The 18556-nt window shown below is 31.9% G+C and overlaps 2 protein-coding genes across 2 annotated transcripts; both read left to right on the plus strand.

Moving 5' to 3' along the window:
- Positions 1-3085: 3085 nt before the first annotated feature.
- Positions 3086-10442, plus strand: LOC111003919 (proline-rich receptor-like protein kinase PERK12). The gene is made up of 3 exons (XM_022274677.2): positions 3086-3215; positions 9165-9356; positions 9595-10442. Exons 1-3 carry the CDS (start codon positions 3141-3143, stop codon positions 10174-10176), a joined length of 849 nt encoding a protein of 282 aa, XP_022130369.2. The 5' UTR covers positions 3086-3140; the 3' UTR covers positions 10177-10442.
- Positions 10443-12607: 2165 nt separating this feature from the next.
- Positions 12608-16762, plus strand: LOC111003909. The gene is made up of 2 exons (XM_022274664.2): positions 12608-12711; positions 12785-16762. The coding sequence occupies exons 1-2, from the start codon at positions 12649-12651 to the stop codon at positions 16523-16525; spliced, it is 3804 nt and encodes a 1267-aa protein (XP_022130356.2). The 5' UTR covers positions 12608-12648; the 3' UTR covers positions 16526-16762.
- Positions 16763-18556: the final 1794 nt, after the last annotated feature.

An 18556-nucleotide genomic window follows, 5' to 3' on the forward strand; every position in this document is an offset into this window, starting at 1 on the left:
ACCTAGGCTAGCCAAGATTCTTGGCATGTTTTAAATTGCTTGTTTATTATTTTAATGATCTGCTAACAATCTAGTAAATACCGACATGTAGTGTGCTTTATGTTCGCCTTTATGTTTACAGAATCCGTAGATAGCCAGTTCGTTTGCTTTCTGTCCCATTAAAACACGGCTGTGTGAGATGTCTACTATGTATAGCTTAAGTTACCCACTGGAGAGTTCTACATAGGTATATAAATAATATAGTTGCAAGCGTTACAACTAGTCCGAGATCCCACTGCAGGATTGGTGCGTTCATCGAGTTTTTGTTTAAAACCAAATTTTTATGTTTATTTATAATTAGGAGAATATATATTTACTAGGTTGCCTATCAAAATTTGGCCGCCAATATTTTTAATTAAATTATTTTGAATTGATTTTTGGTAAAAGATTACGTTCATTTAATTTTTATATAAAATAACGTCTACATCACGGTAATTAATATGAAGATTCTAAAAAATCACGGTTGCCGTTGCGCACATGGCCGCACCTCTTTGCAGCCAAGTGTAAACAGGTATGATTTCGATATATTTATACGTTTATAACGGATATCTATTAATTATATGTCAAATTGAAGCTAATTTTTTTCTATTAATTTTCATATAAGGGTGCCTAATTATATCTGGCCGCAAATAAGGGTTGCTGGCGGTTAAAGATGATAAATATTTGAGGTAGAGTGAAAGAGAGTTAGCGCGTAACGCGTTTGTCAGACAAGGACAGCGGTTGCCGACTGTGCGACGCTTTTAAGCCATTGCGCATGCGTCGAATGTTAGTGTTCTCAACTGAACAGATGCGGCATTTTTATTCTAACAGAAAATCCACGCTGTTTTGAAGTTCGTAATAAACAACGTTTTATATTTACATTGTTGTTTTATTTGTGCATCTAAAAATATATTATTTTATTAATTAACGTAAAATAAAATTGATAAAGATGAAGTCGTATTTTTTGTGTAACGAAAAAAGCAATGTACTCGACTTTAATTCCAAAAGTGCTCGCTAATGTTATTGTTTCGTCGTAAAAAAATATAAATATTATGACCATTTATTTACAATTGACTCTACTAATGATTTTGGATGTGCTATGGCTTAAAAGCGTCGCACAGTCGGCAACCGCTGTCCTTGTCTGACAAACGCGTTACGCGCTAACTCTCTTTCACTCTACCTCAAATATTTATCATCTTTAACCGCCAGCAACCCTTATTTGCGGCCAGATATAATTAGGCACCCTTATATGAAAATTAATAGAAAAAAATTAGCTTCAATTTGACATATAATTAATAGATATCCGTTATAAACGTATAAATATATCGAAATCATACCTGTTTACACTTGGCTGCAAAGAGGTGCGGCCATGTGCGCAACGGCAACCGTGATTTTTTAGAATCTTCATATTAATTACCGTGATGTAGACGTTATTTTATATAAAAATTAAATGAACGTAATCTTTTACCAAAAATCAATTCAAAATAATTTAATTAAAAATATTGGCGGCCAAATTTTGATAGGCAACCTAGTAAATATATATTCTTCTAATTATAAATAAACACTAAAATTTGGTTTTAAGCAAAAACTCGATGAACGCACCAATCCTGCAGTGGGATCTCGGACCAAACAACTTTTACGCGCATTTTAAAATCATTATTAGAAGATAGTTCGTAACGCCATCTAGTACAATCTTACTTAATTACTATCAAACGCACGCTACGTGCGTCAAAGAAACAACTGTTTCATTGTTCACGATATGTCTTATATAGATGGTGTTATTTGAAATATATATGATATATATTTCTATGGTATATAGTTAAAATACCATAGAAATATGCCTTCCTACGATTTTAAGGGAGTTAAATATAAAAAACAGTAATTTTAAAAAATACAAAGGGGATACAATTATTAATTATTCTTTTTTCAATAGATAATAAATTAACTAAAAATATGAGCACGTGAAACTGTCTGCATTATATCGTAACTTACATAATGTAAACGTAACCATCTAGAACTTTTTAGGATCAATAATTTCTTCTATGCAAAAAGATAATGTCAAAAAAGCGTAATCAAGGACATAGCAATAATAATTAAGAAAAATAATAGGTACTTTAAAACTGCTATAAAGATAATAATGTGCCAAAATATAAGCAACAATACCAAATTATAAGATCCTACGCAATAGTCACAACGTAAATTACGATTAAAACAATGGTTCAAGGAAACGCCTTTGTTATCCACATCTCTCACACAATCAGGCATAACTAAGCACAATCACCTGGTCACCTGCGTAAAAGGGGGTAATTTTATCTAAAAAGCTTATCACTTAACTAGGACAAAGCACACGGTTGCATTCGCTCACAAGGACAACTCTCAAGATTGAAAGTATCTAGAAGCACCATAATTATATTATTTTTAACGATTATTAATTATTTATATATCTTCTTTTAGTGCCTCTCCATTACTGGAGGTTGGCCGTCAGTCGTTTTAAACCGTGTCTTATCCTGTGCCAGATGCAGCAACTCTTCCGTCCAACTCCATTCCCTAACGTTGCGAAGCCATGAATACTTCCTTCTACCAACACGCCGTTTACTCTGGATTTTACGCATTATAATTATTGTATACATAATTTTAAATAGAAAAGAAGTTGGTGTGGTGGAAACGACTGGACACAATTTTTCTGTCCACCAGGACGTCGAACATATTGAAATAATTAACTTATATGCAAAGGCCAGTGTATACACTATAATATTTAAACCAGTAAACCACTTAAATTGCACGTAAAACGTCTCAAACCAATTGAAACATTGATGCTCCAAAGATGCAAAAAACCAGTTATTGACGAGAATTCTCATACGAATATTGGATGTATTCCTATATTCGAATAAGAAATATTCTTTACGATGGGAGAATACTTTGCAAGTTCACTTCTCAAGACATTCACGGTTGACAAACTTACCAGACGATTAACGACTCTCTCAATAAAACCACATGGCAACATTTTAATTACTGTTTCATAAAAGGTCACGGTCTCTCAACGAAAGGGATATATGACAAATCCCTGAACCACGAGGGAGGTATGATTCGCATCTAGACGTTTTAGCTCACTGGTGACAAGCATGTTGCGCCCGCGCAAGCACACCACTCCACTACCATTCGCCGAAGCGGACGCAATGGCGACTCGGTGTTTACTAGTAAGTTAACATTCATTAATTCATAACTTTCTTAACATCTCGATGACCCTCTGCAACGGTATCTTTGGTGCTATACGACATTTTATTAAACCTTCGACATCACAGCTCACGGTCACTGCCATAACATAGTATAATATTTAAATTTGTTTTGCTTTATTTATTAATGATATATGTTTTTTGCTTTCGTTACTTATTGTCGTTAGCTAGTTTATAATTTGTTGTGTTTATTCCTACGTTAAGAATGTAATTTGATTTCCTAACTCATGCCTGGCATGTATTCTTTATTTTTAAATATGTAAGACATTGTTATTATTAAATAGGTGGCTACTATAGGAGGATAATATAGTAAATATTATAATTTAAAAAAAAATTATTCCGCTCATATAACTCATAAATAACTAGGAATAATGATTGAAGCCTGAAGGTTGAGAATAATCTATGTAATATATTTGAAATAATCAGCTTTTGCCCGGATTTCCTTATATGATTAACTAACAAGTGCATAAAAAAGGATAAAAAAGCACATGATAATAAATGCTAATACACCTTTATAGAAGCCTAATTTTAAACCGAAAACTTCGAAAACACGAAAAACTGTTTTTATTTTCTTAAGTGATTTGCTATAGCATCAAAAAGATAAATGTTCATAGAAAACTTATAAAGGAAATCTTAGGTGTATGTGATGGCAGGGTCAATGACCTCACAAGCTTTATTGCGAATGCACAATGATGCACAGACCTCGTAAATATCGCAACCACTGTTTTCTTGTGATGCATTCATAGCCCAGTCATATTAGGTAAGAAAAGGGGTCAACCTCGGAATGAAAGATAATAAGCTGCAAATTGGTATGAACCTTTGTTTTGTCATTCTAAATGTTGTCTCAAAAGTCACAATCGTTATCGTGTCCGCGTCTCAAGATATTCAAGGTCAAAGGTCACAAAAATCGGTTTTTCGCGAATATCTGGCTTCCTATCGGTTAAATGAGATTTGCATTTATTATAAAAGTTGTAGGCTATAAAATTCCCTACAACTTTTGTTTAAACTTTTTTTTCATACGACCAACCGTTTTGAAGGTAGAGCGCGAAGTGCACATCGTACAGTCATAAACCTGTACAACTGTCAACACTTCCACCAACAAGTGTAGCAGCTCATCAACACATAAAACGTGTCTACTACCAGATTCAAACGTGGTTAGGGAAGGACTTAGAACCTCAAGAATAGGGCTGGATGCTTGAAAATGAAATCCTGGAGCCCATACGAACGTTATTACCTCCAGCACCAGCCGAACTACTAAACGTAATATTTTGCAATTGCAAAAATGGTTGTGGTTCCCGCTGTGGATGCAGAAAATCAGGGCTACAATGTTCTTTAGCTTGCGGCCAGTGCAACGGACAAGCTTGCCTCAACGCTTCACTGTATCCAAGTAATCCCGATGAAGAAAATACATATGATCCCGATATTCTGGAAGGTTTGGAGATGAACATGACAGATAATGAGGATGATGACAATGAATCGAACATTTTTGAGCGACAAGAAGAAGAAGAAGACGAAGAAGAAGAAGATAATTAGCTTCCATTTCCAATTTCATTACAATTAAAATCAACAAAGATACTTTTGATATTTGAACTCACATTTTGATAAATGTATATTATGCCGTATTTAATAATAAATAAAAATATGTGTAAAATATATACTCTTACTATCATTTTAACTTAAAATAAAACTAAAATATATAATCCAGTATTAATAATATTTTATACTTAAATAGTTAAATATGAATAATTATATATAAATAATCAAGTTACTTACTTTAATTAAATATAAATAATTAATAGTTAGTACATAAATAATAGGCATTGTTTAATAATTATAATTATTGTAAATAATTGACTTTATAACGTACTGATAACCATAACTCACGCTTGACCTTGCATTAGGCCGTATATGACTGTACGATGTGCACTTCGCGCTCTACCTTCAAAACGGTTAGTCGTATGAAAAAAAAGTTTAAACAAAAGTTGTAGGGAATTTTATAGCCTACAACTTTTATAATAAATGCAAATCTCATTTAACCGATAGGAAGCCAGATATTCGCGAAAAACCGATTTTTGTGACCTTTGACCTTGAATATCTTGAGACGCGGACACGATAACGATTGTGACTTTTGAGACAACATTTAGAATGACAAAACAAAGGTTCATACCAATTTGCAGCTTATTATCTTTCATTCCGAGGTGAAAGCCCTAATATGACTGGGCTATCATTTAGAGTGACTTATTACCTATTGTATAACTTTACTTTCGTTTCAAATATGTGTCACTGCAATTTAATATTAATTCATGATATATTATAATTATAATTTTTAGTTTTCGATTCAAAATTAGATTCAGAGTAATTTCCACATAAATCCGGTAAGAACTTACTCTTACTAAGTACTACACTTACTTACTAAGTCTTACTAGCATCTAAAGAACATAAAATCAGCCGGACTGATAGTTATCCATAATTATCTGTACATAATTATTAATTATTTAAAAAATTATGTTGAAGGTGTAACTCGGCTACCAAAATTAATGCCCGATTAGCTAATGACTGATTTCTGGCAGTGAAGACATCTTTAGCTTTCGATTCGATCTATAGATATATTTGAATTCATAGTACTGTGTCAAGTAACCGTTAATAACTCTGAGTATTACAGTATGCCAATAAATCTTTTATATCCACCCCATTTGAAATATTTCAATAAGTTTTTATCAACTTTATTGCATTTAAACATTTAAAAATGTTTTCCTTCAAACGAGTTAGATTATACTTAATTATATTTTATAACATCAGTTAATGGTAGTTCTGTCATAATTGGTTCTACTTATTGACCTTACAGTCAACATTCCATTTCTTAAACCTTGTGAACGCTAGATGACTGTCGCGCTATGACAGCAGCTTTATACCCTCAATAATTACATTATTAATACATATAGCGACTACTTCCGGATCAAGGCTTATAGCGGATCTAAAAGTAATTAATTCAATAACCAATAATAATACTTTTTCAAACTCATTACTTCCTGTTCTGTCTGTGTAACATATGATTCATTGGTTTTAATAATTATTTAATTAATGCAAATGTATGTAAATTGTTGATAAACGATTTAGTATTAGTAGTTGCGTAAGAGTTGAAAATGGACTCCAGACCGGCCATATCAAAGTTCTCTTAGCATTCACACTCTTCCCGGCATCATTTATGTATTTATTTTAAAAATCAAATTCAAGACTTTGATTACAATTAAGTCAAACTACAATTTCCAATTGTAACGATACACTTATCAAAACATTTTACCATAATTTCGAAACCATTGATGATTTATCACGTCTCCTGTCTTTTGAGACTAACCACGTAATGACTACGTACAGATGTTATCAATCATGAAAATTATGGGTACAATATATTGTCTATGATTGGGTAAATGTGTTGCGTTGCATTTGGCAATGACCCACTGTCCAACCGGGTTTAAAAATAGAATATTTAAATTGTTTATAACCTTTGACTTCTTGCAGAATACGTAAATATTGTGATTTTTATCATGAAGGACATTTCTTCTTTGTCTCATTACAGTGTATTTAATTGACAGGTTCTATGCAGTTTAACTGTGTATGTAAGCTAATAGGTAGATTTTTAGTATACGTTATTATTAAGGCGTTAAGTTTTTAAGTAAAAGTTCTGTGTGTGTTCCAGTTAAGTATTAATATCGCTTGGGTTCTGGAATTTCATTTAGCAGTGAGACCGCCTATTAACATAATTTTGTATCAGTACATAGATACCAAAAGATTTAACGTTCGATGACCAATTAGTTTTGCTTTGGCTTCAATGAGCGCGTGTTATCCCAACCGTTGTCCGCGTGACAAATCAAAATACCAAGGTCCTACTAAATTAAGTACGCCAGACCTACTCTAAATGGAGCTTAAAATGATTGTACACTGAAACGAGTTTCTTAAAACTTATGAATAGTATAAATATGAAAGAGTTTAATTTAACAACAATATCTGCAAATACATGAAAAAAAAAACTTAAATGGTGTTCGATTCCCATACGGAAAGCATGCAAATATTATTTTATTTAATCATAATTTAATTAAAATCAATGTAAAAAACAAAAGCCCGTACACAGAACACCTCTTTGTTCTGTGATTATACTAAGATAAACACTTAGTTGTAGGATAATTATTACAGATCAATCTGCAATGATTAACATTTATAACGATGTATAACTACATTCTTATGTAAAGCGACATGTAAAGCATTCAATAGATTCACTTAACGATACGATAAGAGTAATATAATATAATAACATTATACATAAATACTGCATTCTTATGAACCATCACTACGACTACCAATATAAATATCCATTTAAGGTTATTACAAACTCGAAGAAGCTCATATTCCCTTCAGGTACTGTCATGTTGTGAAAACGTGAAGCAAAGAGATAGCAGGTATAACTGAATATAAATATCTTTTTTATACCTTATTATTGTATATTAACAGGCTTCCTACAAAAATATTTAAGCAATATATATATATATATATATATATATATTAAAGATTAAATTAATTTATTACAGTCTTAGTTTTCTCTATGTTATATGAATGTGAATCAAAATCTTGGTGAGATTGTAAATAGCAGAGGCTCACGTTCAAAAAATAAAACATCAAGCACTAGCGCCATCTCATGGCACTATTAAATAAGACAAGAAAACGTAATATAAATTGATTGTACTTTGAGACTATGTATTTATTTTTTATATTGACAAATATTTAGACGTAGTTAACGTATCGGAACGTAAGTAAAATTAATCACAGAATCTTGCGTGACCAGTTATAATTTATTTGAGGAACAAAATATCGTACCAGTATTTGTAACAAATTAATAACAAATGTATACCTCACTTCATTTTGTTTTACATATTTGTATCCCTGAAAATGAACTTAAACTGACAGCATTTCAAGTAAATTATCTAAATGTATGTTATTGATACCCTAAATGAGACTTACGATGGTATAAGGGAAGGTATAAATTATTTAAAATATTTAAACAATTATGTCTTAGAAAAGTTTCTTAAGTTGAGGGCTTGAATGGTGCACTGACAGAATAGGTGGTATATAAGGCGATTCTTATCTTTGGTGGGCCGCAAATATAATAAACATGTCATATAAACTATTATTTGGATTACTTATTCGGATAGCTTTTAAATATATTGTTCTATATTGTAACACAATGTGGGTATTACAATGTCCACAAGTGTTCTGTTATGAATCTAGGTGATCTGCAGTAGTTGGACTCAAAAAAAATTGTGACAAAATGAGAACTGTTAAGGTTGAGAAAGAAGAATATTTGTATGTAAAAAGATTGCAAGTGCAAAAAACCTTCACGTTCATAAATTTTTTCTTTTAATTGTCTATAATTTTCAAGGCGAATTCTAATTGATGTCTTTGCAACTAACTATTCATATTATTCATAGAACAGGTTTCTGGTCGCTCTTAATAAAATTATATATCATTATTTATTATTAGGGACATATCAATTATATGCGTATGTTATATATTTTAACAAGGTATCTGTAAGCTAACTAAATTAGAATTTCACTATCTCTTAAAATTAACTTAATATATTTTTCTACTATTTCAATATATAATACTTGCTGTATTGCATTTAAATTTTAGTAGAAATATAATCTTTTTTAACCTTTTTTGTGTAATACTGTATTATGTCTTTAACATAATGCGTCCTTTCGTTAGAATAAGTTTTCTCTAAATAAGACAATGTATATACGTCATAGATTTAATTAGTTATTTCACTGGCATGCGCTTAAAGAGACGCAGGAATGTGTATGCCCCATTCCTTATTGCGTAATTACTGATCTTATGTATTAATAATAATTTTGTATTTTACAGTTCCTGTGCATCACTACGCTAACTCTTTCGGAACCAATCCCGGGAAGGATCCCTAAGGTCTATAATGCCCTTATTACGTCGAATCAAAATTTGGAGCCAAGTAAAGCCTATCCTGTGTATCAGCCAGTTTTGAGGAACACTTTCCCGTATCCAATTCAACCTCTTTTTTATGGTGATTTTCCATTCACAAATGTAAGTAACTACTTTTAAATAGGAATTGTCTTCTTTGGAAGCAAGATTTAAATTTATTTTAAATTACTGAAACAGAACATTCTCATTTCTATAGAACATTTGTACTTAATCCGAGCAGATAGAGTGATGGTATAACTACTTAGTTCAAAAGTCAAGTCCGTCAATGTTTTTCTGAAACAATATCATACACACTAATAACATATTTTTTTCGTTTATTATTTTTATATTACAATTTCAGAGCTTGCTGCCTCCACTGCCGCTATCAGGCGTGCCAAAAGAGTTAACCCCAAATGTAGAATCAGCATCTCCATCGTCTGAATCACCAAAAGAAGAATCGCCTTCAGACAATCCTTCTGAAGCAAGCAGCCCTGAACCAAAGACCAATGACGGAACCGAAGCACCACCTCCACCACCAAAAACTGAATCGCCAATACCTCTTAACGAATTCGGTTTACCACCACAAGTCCTACCCTTGGGCAACTTCGGTTCTGGCTATGAATTCACACAGATAAACACTTTCCCATATTCTTTCCCAGGCCTACGTTTTTATGACCCATATGACCCCTTTTTATTCAACCCTTATGCAAATTTCCCTTTGTATCGACCGCTTACAAATGCTTTGGCTCCTTTGCCTGCTGCCCCCGTGACGAAAGAAGTGCCAAAAGCAACACCAGTACCAGAAAGTTCTGAGGCAGGTGCAACACCTCCATCAGAACCTAGCGACCTCAACATTTTGAACTACTCAGCAAAAGATCCAGCTATACCGAATGTACCGCCACCACCTCTGCCTCAGGGAGGGTTAAAACCCGACACTGAATAATTTGGCAATAATGCAGTGATCTTAGTTTTAAAATTTATTCTTTAATATACAGTACATAAGTGATACATGTAATGCTCATCATTATTTTAGGTTTATACATTTTTTTCTTTATGGCAAAATAATTTACTTGTAAATGTGCGCGAGCGTAAATTTATAGCAATACTATAATTCTATACTAATTAAACGGTTTGGACAGTTACTATTACGAATGAAAACTATTTAATAATGTATTTGAAAAAATTATATACATCAGATAAATTATTGGATACGAATTTTTTATTTCGAATGTTATAAATTATCAATGTAAATATTCACGTTGTACATTGTTATCATATTTCATAACAGAGAAAATTGCCAATCATGAATTATGATCCAAGAAACTAATAACTGATACTGGATATTTATTTACTTAGCTAAAAGTATTATCTATTGAATCACATAGGTATGATAAAGTATCTCTCTATACTATATTTTCCTATATTACAGTTATTCAATTCGATACAAAATCAAGGTTATGGTTTTCCATATCTCGTGGGCTATCGAAACTTTTATGTGTGGGTGTGTGTCATTGCTGTTAATAAACTGATTACATTATATAGGAGGTAGGAAAAATATTTTAATGCCATGTTTTACTGCCATGTAAGGTATTGTGGTCCATAGAAATATATATCCCAGTTCATTCCACCAATCATGTCAGATGGTATATACCATTCGTAATAATAATATTTAAATCGCTGTTGACTGTGACAATAACTGATTCTTGGTACACACATCTGAAAATTGTATGCTGTACTTCTAAATAGATCTTCTTCAAAGGCCCTTGCTCTGAGGATAATACAAGTTGGTATTCTGCGAATCTTTAACCAGCCCTGAAAGTGTAGATTTTTAGTATATAGGGGTCTCTCTAGGATCTTACTTATTATATATATTATTCATTGCTTTCACTGAACAAGTCAATTATTTATAGTCAATTATCGAATTTATAATTTTGTACTTTGATTTCTTATACATATTTAAAAAACTATATACAAATAGTATCGTAAACTAATATCTAATAACTTCTACAGTTCTTAATGCCCAATGACTTACTCGAATTATAATTTTTCCCAGTACTTCCATGTGATCTTTGTGTATATGGGCCTGAAATCGAATATCCTTGCGTGAACAATCCCCAAATGTATATTCGCTGTGCACAGACACTAATAAAATGCATCTTTGTTATTTGAATATTTCAAATGTAATGTAATGTATGTAAACATAAATAAAATACCTGGTTCTTTATCCGACGAGTCCAAAGTGAGTTCATTCAGAGAAGTGAAATATTGCCAGCAAAGACATTTACCTACTGAAAATAATGTTCTAAATACAGAACTAAACTGTGAACAGTACTAAGCTCCTTCATCATATACATTGTATTAGAATGTTACCATACTCATGTTAAAACGTTACCGTATGATGTTATCTTATAAATTAATAATTAATTAACATAGTATTTAGCTCTTCGTTAACAATTTAAACTCCTTTCACATTTATCAACAAAAAAAAAAAATTCTACAATAGCTGAATTACAATAAACACATCTTCACATTAAAAGCAATCAATGTGCGATAAAATAATTATTTATTCAAGTCTAGTCTACGTTCTAAATTACTGGTCGCCTCTTAGTCGGAATTTCCCCATTGCCAGTAAAAAACATCAGGCGTTATTTTATAACATACCATCGCAAATCGCAATGCAATGCAATGGTATGCGCATAAAATTTATTATCTTTATTTAGCATTATCTCGGCAAATTTATATAGTTCTATAAAATTTTACCAGTATTAAATTCGCTCATTTAAACATAAAATTAATTTAAACTTAATATTATTTATACTTACTATAGCTAAGCAGGACACCTAAACATAGCAATTTTATCGCCATATTAACACGATAAAGTGCATGTGATAGAAAATATAATTCACAATAGATAATTTATAACGTTAACCATGCGCTTGTGTTTAAAGAAATACTGAATAGCAAGCTGCATAAAATATGTATATTTTAATAATATAATTAATGTTTATAAACACTTCTTTGCAAATTAATTCAGCGCATTCTTTGTACATACAATAGTAATGACATGACGAATACGATACTATGACGCCTAAATTACCTGCGAAGGTCAAAAGTGAATGTCTACAATATAAAAAAAGTTTGAATCACGATTCCTTCCGTGCAATTAAGTTGATATAATTATTTTGAAATGTGAAGATATTTATTAAAAAAGAACTATAACAATTGGTTCCTGTGCATCTTTTTGCAAGTTGAACATCGAAAATAATCTGTCTTTTCATCATCCTGTATACTCTCAAAAAAAAATTGTATTTGCGGAAAGGCTTATGCGATAAACCTCAGTTACAAATCTCAGTTATCCGTTAAGCATGGTGGAGGTAGCTCTTTGCGAATTAAATGTTTATATTTCCTCATCAAAATGATCGTTGCCAAGATTTTATATTTACTTATTCATTTTCTGATTGTAAGCCCAAGTGTGCAGGTAAAGCTTTTTAACTCAAATATGAATGGTAAGTACATTAAAATTTTATTTAGTAAAATGTCTATTGTTGCAGATTTGTTTAGAAGAAACTTCAAATAAAGGGTTAGGTGTCCTATGGCCACAAAGTGAAGAGGGCTCAGACATAAAGTCCGACCCCTTGTGTTACAATGAAGATACAATCATAACTAGGAATTGTGTTAACAATACGTGGATACCTTCGTTAGCTGATCTTCCTCCATGTTTTGAAGCTCTCCATATTTTTGATATGCCACAGTCATCTTTGTGTCCAGCTACATTCATGAAGGTCTCCGAGAATAACACAAAGTATTGTTATAAAGTTGAGAAAGCATCATCGTGGAGTTTTCCATGTCTTCAAGGTGGTGGTGCTTCGGTTATTACACAACTCAATGATGAAGATGTGGAATCTATTTTAACATCTTTGAAAAAAAATAACGTTTCAAGATATTTTTGGTTGCCTGGGCGCAGAGCTAAACTTTTCAGTCCTCTTATTTGGAATACACCCGGACAAATGTGGGGCCGCAACGTAGAAAGCAATAATTTTTTGCCGGTTCGCGACTGTATATTTAAAAACTGCCTTCTATTAGATATTGAAGCACGAGAAATCACAACTGAATTATGTTGGATAGAATATCCTAGTTTATGTTTTTATAGAAATGATATACACTATCCAGCTAATTGTCCTGCAAACTATAGTGGAGTAAGATTAACACCACAGGAAAGTATTTGTGCCGGGATAAATGTAATGCATGAAGAGTTGTCATTTGAGGAATTTTCCAATATCTCCCAATTTCAATGCACTCCAATGGGAGATAATATAGAAGGTGATTTAAGCCGATATGTCTATAAAGAAATAGCTAAAAATTATGCTCTTCCAGAGAATACGTGGTGCTGGTTCTCAACATCATTTTATAACCACGTTGGTGATGAAATAGGCATATTTAAGTCAGTATTTTCTGATTTTCGGGTCTCTATAAATAATAAAGGTTCAATAAGATTAAATAGAAAACATGATACAACCAAACTGTCCTGTATAGCTTGTCGGACTCAGATTTCGTACGAACAGCCTGAATTATTGTTTGAATACAATGAAATCCACAATATGATGTATTTAACAATATATTTCCCTTCCGGTTTGTGGAAATATAGTGAAAATGACACAGGCATTCAATGTTTCTCGGACGCTAAGGGCTTTGTAAAAGTAATAGATATAAATAACCTTCCGTATATGCACGTTGAGACAGGTAAATATCAAGATAAAACCAATTTCACTATAGAAAAAGTCGTCTACAAAGTTGATCTCATAACAGATCGATCAGCACAGTATTGGTGTGAGGGGCATACAAATAATTTTACATTAATCTCAACTGAGAAAGTGATTGCCAATCCTCAAGGAAATTATATTCATGTATTTTCTCTAGGATTAGAAATATTTTTTACTGATGATGAAATAAGAATTGAACTAAACGAAAAAATGATACAAGTCTGTGAGAATGTGACTTTAATCTTTAACGCCGATAAAGTTCTTTTAATGGAAATGCTCACATATGCCTCAGAGAAATTGCTAGTTTTGTTACATATGCATATGCCAATTATGAATATTTACGAAGAAAAGGGTGACAACATAAAAATGTTATATGAAAATATGGAACAAATAGCAGAAACGGAACTCTATAAATATAATTATACATTTGTAAATATCTCTAGTTCAATGTATTGCTTACCAACTACTTCGAACTCGGAAGGAATGATACTAGAATGGGAACTGACTGCGATTGGTCATATAGCAGCTCCAAAACAATTCTGTTTACAAGCTAACGGTTTGCCTGTGAAGAGACGTTGTCTGGGTTCATATATTCTTGGTAGTAGATGGGGTCCAGTTGAAGGTGTTTGTAATAAAAACTACTCTCCCTCAATAGCGACAACATATTTGTATAAATTTTATAAAGGTCGTATGCCCGCGAACGATACATTTAAATTTCTAACAAATGGTCTGGGATATATTTTAAATGACGTTGGTATATTTATTCCAGCAGACATATATTATTTGTCCATATCGTTACAGCAAATTCTAAACATAGCTCAAAGTAATGAAAGCTCCGTAGATATGGGTACTATGGAAAATATTGCGTGGATTATGAACAGAGTCATGATATTAGACAATCGATACCTAAGATTAGCGCAAACATTAAATTCAACAAACGTTATATTGGATGCGGTAGGTGTAATAATTCATAAGTTGGCTAGGAGGGATACATCTACATTACGAAATCTTCAAAATATCGGGTATGACTTGGCTAGACAACCAAACTTTTTAATTCAAATATGTTATCCTAGCATCAACAATATTTCTGGTATAGCTATTAGGTATAAAACAAACACGAGTAATTTTTTAGATGTGGACATAATACCATTGTTTAAGAATACTACTTATGATGAAATATTATTGATCTCTAATTTAGATATAGCCACATGGATTCCGGGAAATGTTCTCGACTCTTTAATTACTAGTCAAAATTTAACAAGTAACGATACGCTGCAAGTAGAGAATATTCGTATAATAATAAGCATATTCCACAATGGAGCAGTATTTCAAGAATTAGATCCCAATTATTTAATTTTAAACAGTCGAGTCATAGGTGTTTCAATTCCTGGATTTTTACCAAATTTAGTTCATCCAATCCCCTTAATATTTCGTAATTTTAATAATTTAGCATACAAAAAACAATGTGGTTATTGGGATTTCATGGTAAAAAATAGAGCTTCGGGATTTTGGTCAAGTAAGGGATGTTACTTGGTTAGAACAGTCAACAATATGAGCGTATGTAACTGTTATCATTTAACTCATTTTGGGCAGTTAATTAACATTCGGCAACGAATAATTGATGACCACGCCGTTAATACAAAACCGTTAAATATAATATCCCTCATAGGGAGCTTCTTATCACTCCTTGGAATAACCGGAATATGGCTTACAGCCTTTGTTTTTCAGGCTTGGAGGAAGAAAGCTGGTTCCAAAGTTCTTTTAAATTTCACAGGAGCTATAGCAATGCCATTAATTCTAATTATTGTTTTTAATTTTGGTGAAACAATATTTTTAGGAGAAAATGGCAAGTACTTCGCTTCTAATAAAATGAAAATAATCTGCATATTTTTAGGTGCAATATTGCATTATTCAGTTCTTGCTAGTTTTATGTGGATGCTCATAACGGCTTCTTTGCAGTTCATCAGATATGTAAGGGTTTTAGGAGTTAAACGACCTTCTAGGTTTATGATAAAATTTACGTTGATTGGATGGGGAATCCCACTAATACCCGTAGCTACAGTTTTAATATTTGATCCATATAATTATATTTCGACTGTATCGCTAACTAGAAATGAATATGCTATTTGCTATCCTACTGGATTTTATTTAATTGTTACAGTTATCGTACCGATCTGTATTATTTTGTTTATAAATATCACCTTGTTTATTTCAGTTTTATATGCTATATCACACGGTCCTGACGGAAAAATGAGAACTACAGACATAGACTTGATAGGGGCCCAGATAAGATTGTCTATATTTCTGTTCTTTCTTTTGGGTTTAACATGGATTTTTGGTATATTTTCATTTACAAAAAATTTAGTCTGGTCGTATTTCTTCTGTTTGACTTCAACTATGCAAGGATTCGTTTTGTTTGTTTACTTCGTCATTTGTGACCCAATTACACGTAATTTATGGGTGACATTAATGAAACCACAATTCCGTTCTAGTTCTCCAAGAGAAAGTGTAATAAGTATTTCTAATACCTGAATGCAAAATCATCTTCAGGTAACTATAAACCTGTTCTATTATAAACATAATAGAAAAGATAGAATTATGTTTAATAAAATATAATTCAATTTGTTACCGCCTTATCATTGAACGTACGTCAAATAAGTTTTCATAGAAAATGCAGATTATCCCCTTCTTAGCTCCTATTTAGTTAAGGTTGTTAGTTATTTAGAACATTATCTTCAATATAATATCCTGTAATAAATAATTTTGTTTATACGGTAGATACGATGTTCCATTGTATTTATTATAATCTAGTTATGCAATAAATACTTAAAGCAAACATATTATAACTAGTTATTAATTTAGTGGTGTTAAGATTTAATTGATACAGAGAACTACAATAAAATTTGTTTTCGCAAAATGTTGTTTAGCATTCTTTCATTCATTCTTTTCAAACTCAAAACAATGATCAAACTTACTCGCCTTCTCATTGCTTATAGGTTATCAGATATGGCGAAAGTGTTTAAAACAAAAGTTACGAACTATAAAAATCTATACTTTATCTTGCTATTATACTCATGCGGTTAGTATTATATACAGATTTTTATATATATTGTGTAGGTTTTGTTGTTAGTTTAATATTTTTATACATATGAATTTTATAGTTTGTTTCAATAAGGCTTGGAGAGCGATTCCAGCAAACCAAGCGTCTTATGCTTTAAGAGATGGAAATGCCGACGACTATGACGAACAAATCTTTCAGACCTTACTTAACGCAGAGGACCGTTTACCACGAGGTAACAAATAGAGTATAGACTAATGTTAAAATTTTCGATTCCTTTTTTGTTTTTATCATATTTGTTTTATTTTGAATCGCGATCTTATTGGGAAACAATCTTTAAACTTTAAGTCTTTAAAAAAACTCCAGTTACAAAATTTAAATAGTTATGAAAACATATGACTTTTAAGACTTTTTTGCTGCTACGATTTGGTTTACGTCACTTAAAATCATGTTAATATTTAACAATTTGAAATTCGAATTCTTTAAAGAGGTTTTATGTAATAGGAACCCTTAACAGCGTCTACAAATTTGGTTGGTGCACTCGTGACATGGTGGTTCCGGTACACTATAAGAAATCTGTCAACATAACACTACCTACCTGGAAGAGCACAAATGTTAATTACATATATGTATGTAAAGAATTTAAATTATAAAGGCCCGTTCACATATATCAGTGCAGCCACAGTTCCGACAAAGGACAAAATATTTCGGGAGGTTATGAAAGTTTCCGATTGCTAATTTCCCTTCAATTTACAAGTAGTTACACATTAGTGTGTAAAATCTAAAATATAATCGTCTGCACCTACTTTATATCAAAGTACGTTGTCGATAGTTTGAGTTAGGTATTTCTATGTTCAGATATAAAATTGAGTGTGATTAATTAAAACATCCCCGTATCGTCAAAATCAAGCAAAATAAAGGGCTCCATTACTTTTTAACTCTTGGTGCATTATTTAAAATACATATCTTTGTTTCAGGTCTTGGTAAGAAAAAATACTATACAATATAGGCATCAGTGTGTCATATTAAAAATGTATGTGCCCTTTAAATTTATGTTTCATAAGGCACGATTACCTATTTATTACTGTCAAGGGACCGTTCACATATTAATGATGAACACAATTAATAAGTTTGAGATTCACGAGTTCTATATCAGACACCGGCTACTAGTTCCAGCCAATTTTGTGGTAGAGTTTTATCACGGAAAAAGTTATTAAAGTAATGACATAATGCTACATTTACACTTAGCCCTATTTGTAGTAGGCAGCATCAGAATGTCATTCGCGCTCTACTTCTTAGCGCGCTGGTGCGCGTTGACCTTAATGTGCTTCTTAGTGGTGGACCTGAAGCAATATTTTCAGCAGCAACAGGACATGGCTGATGTATGGTGTAAATGTGATACAAGTACTGTTATGTTATATGTTTTTTTTTTCAATTAAATTATTAAAAGTGCAGTTTCATTTTGTGTACTTATTTTATTACCTTATTGCTATTTTTGACTTCAT

This window comes from Pieris rapae, chromosome 1, assembly GCF_905147795.1.
Source record: "Pieris rapae chromosome 1, ilPieRapa1.1, whole genome shotgun sequence".
NCBI lineage: Eukaryota > Metazoa > Arthropoda > Insecta > Lepidoptera > Pieridae > Pieris > Pieris rapae.

Excerpts from the sequence above, each read along its gene's own strand:
- LOC111003909 (XM_022274664.2), top strand. The coding sequence starts at position 12,649 with ATGATCGTTGCCAAGATTTTATATTTACTTATTCATTTTCTGATTGTA. Across the intron at positions 12,712-12,784 it reads TTGTAAGCCCAAGTGTGCAG|ATTTGTTTAGAAGAAACTTC; the intron begins GTAAAGCTTTTT and ends CTATTGTTGCAG.
- LOC111003919 (XM_022274677.2), top strand. The coding sequence starts at position 3,141 with ATGTTGCGCCCGCGCAAGCACACCACTCCACTACCATTCGCCGAAGCG. Across the intron at positions 3,216-9,164 it reads TGGCGACTCGGTGTTTACTA|TTCCTGTGCATCACTACGCT; the intron begins GTAAGTTAACAT and ends TGTATTTTACAG. Across the intron at positions 9,357-9,594 it reads GTGATTTTCCATTCACAAAT|AGCTTGCTGCCTCCACTGCC; the intron begins GTAAGTAACTAC and ends TTACAATTTCAG.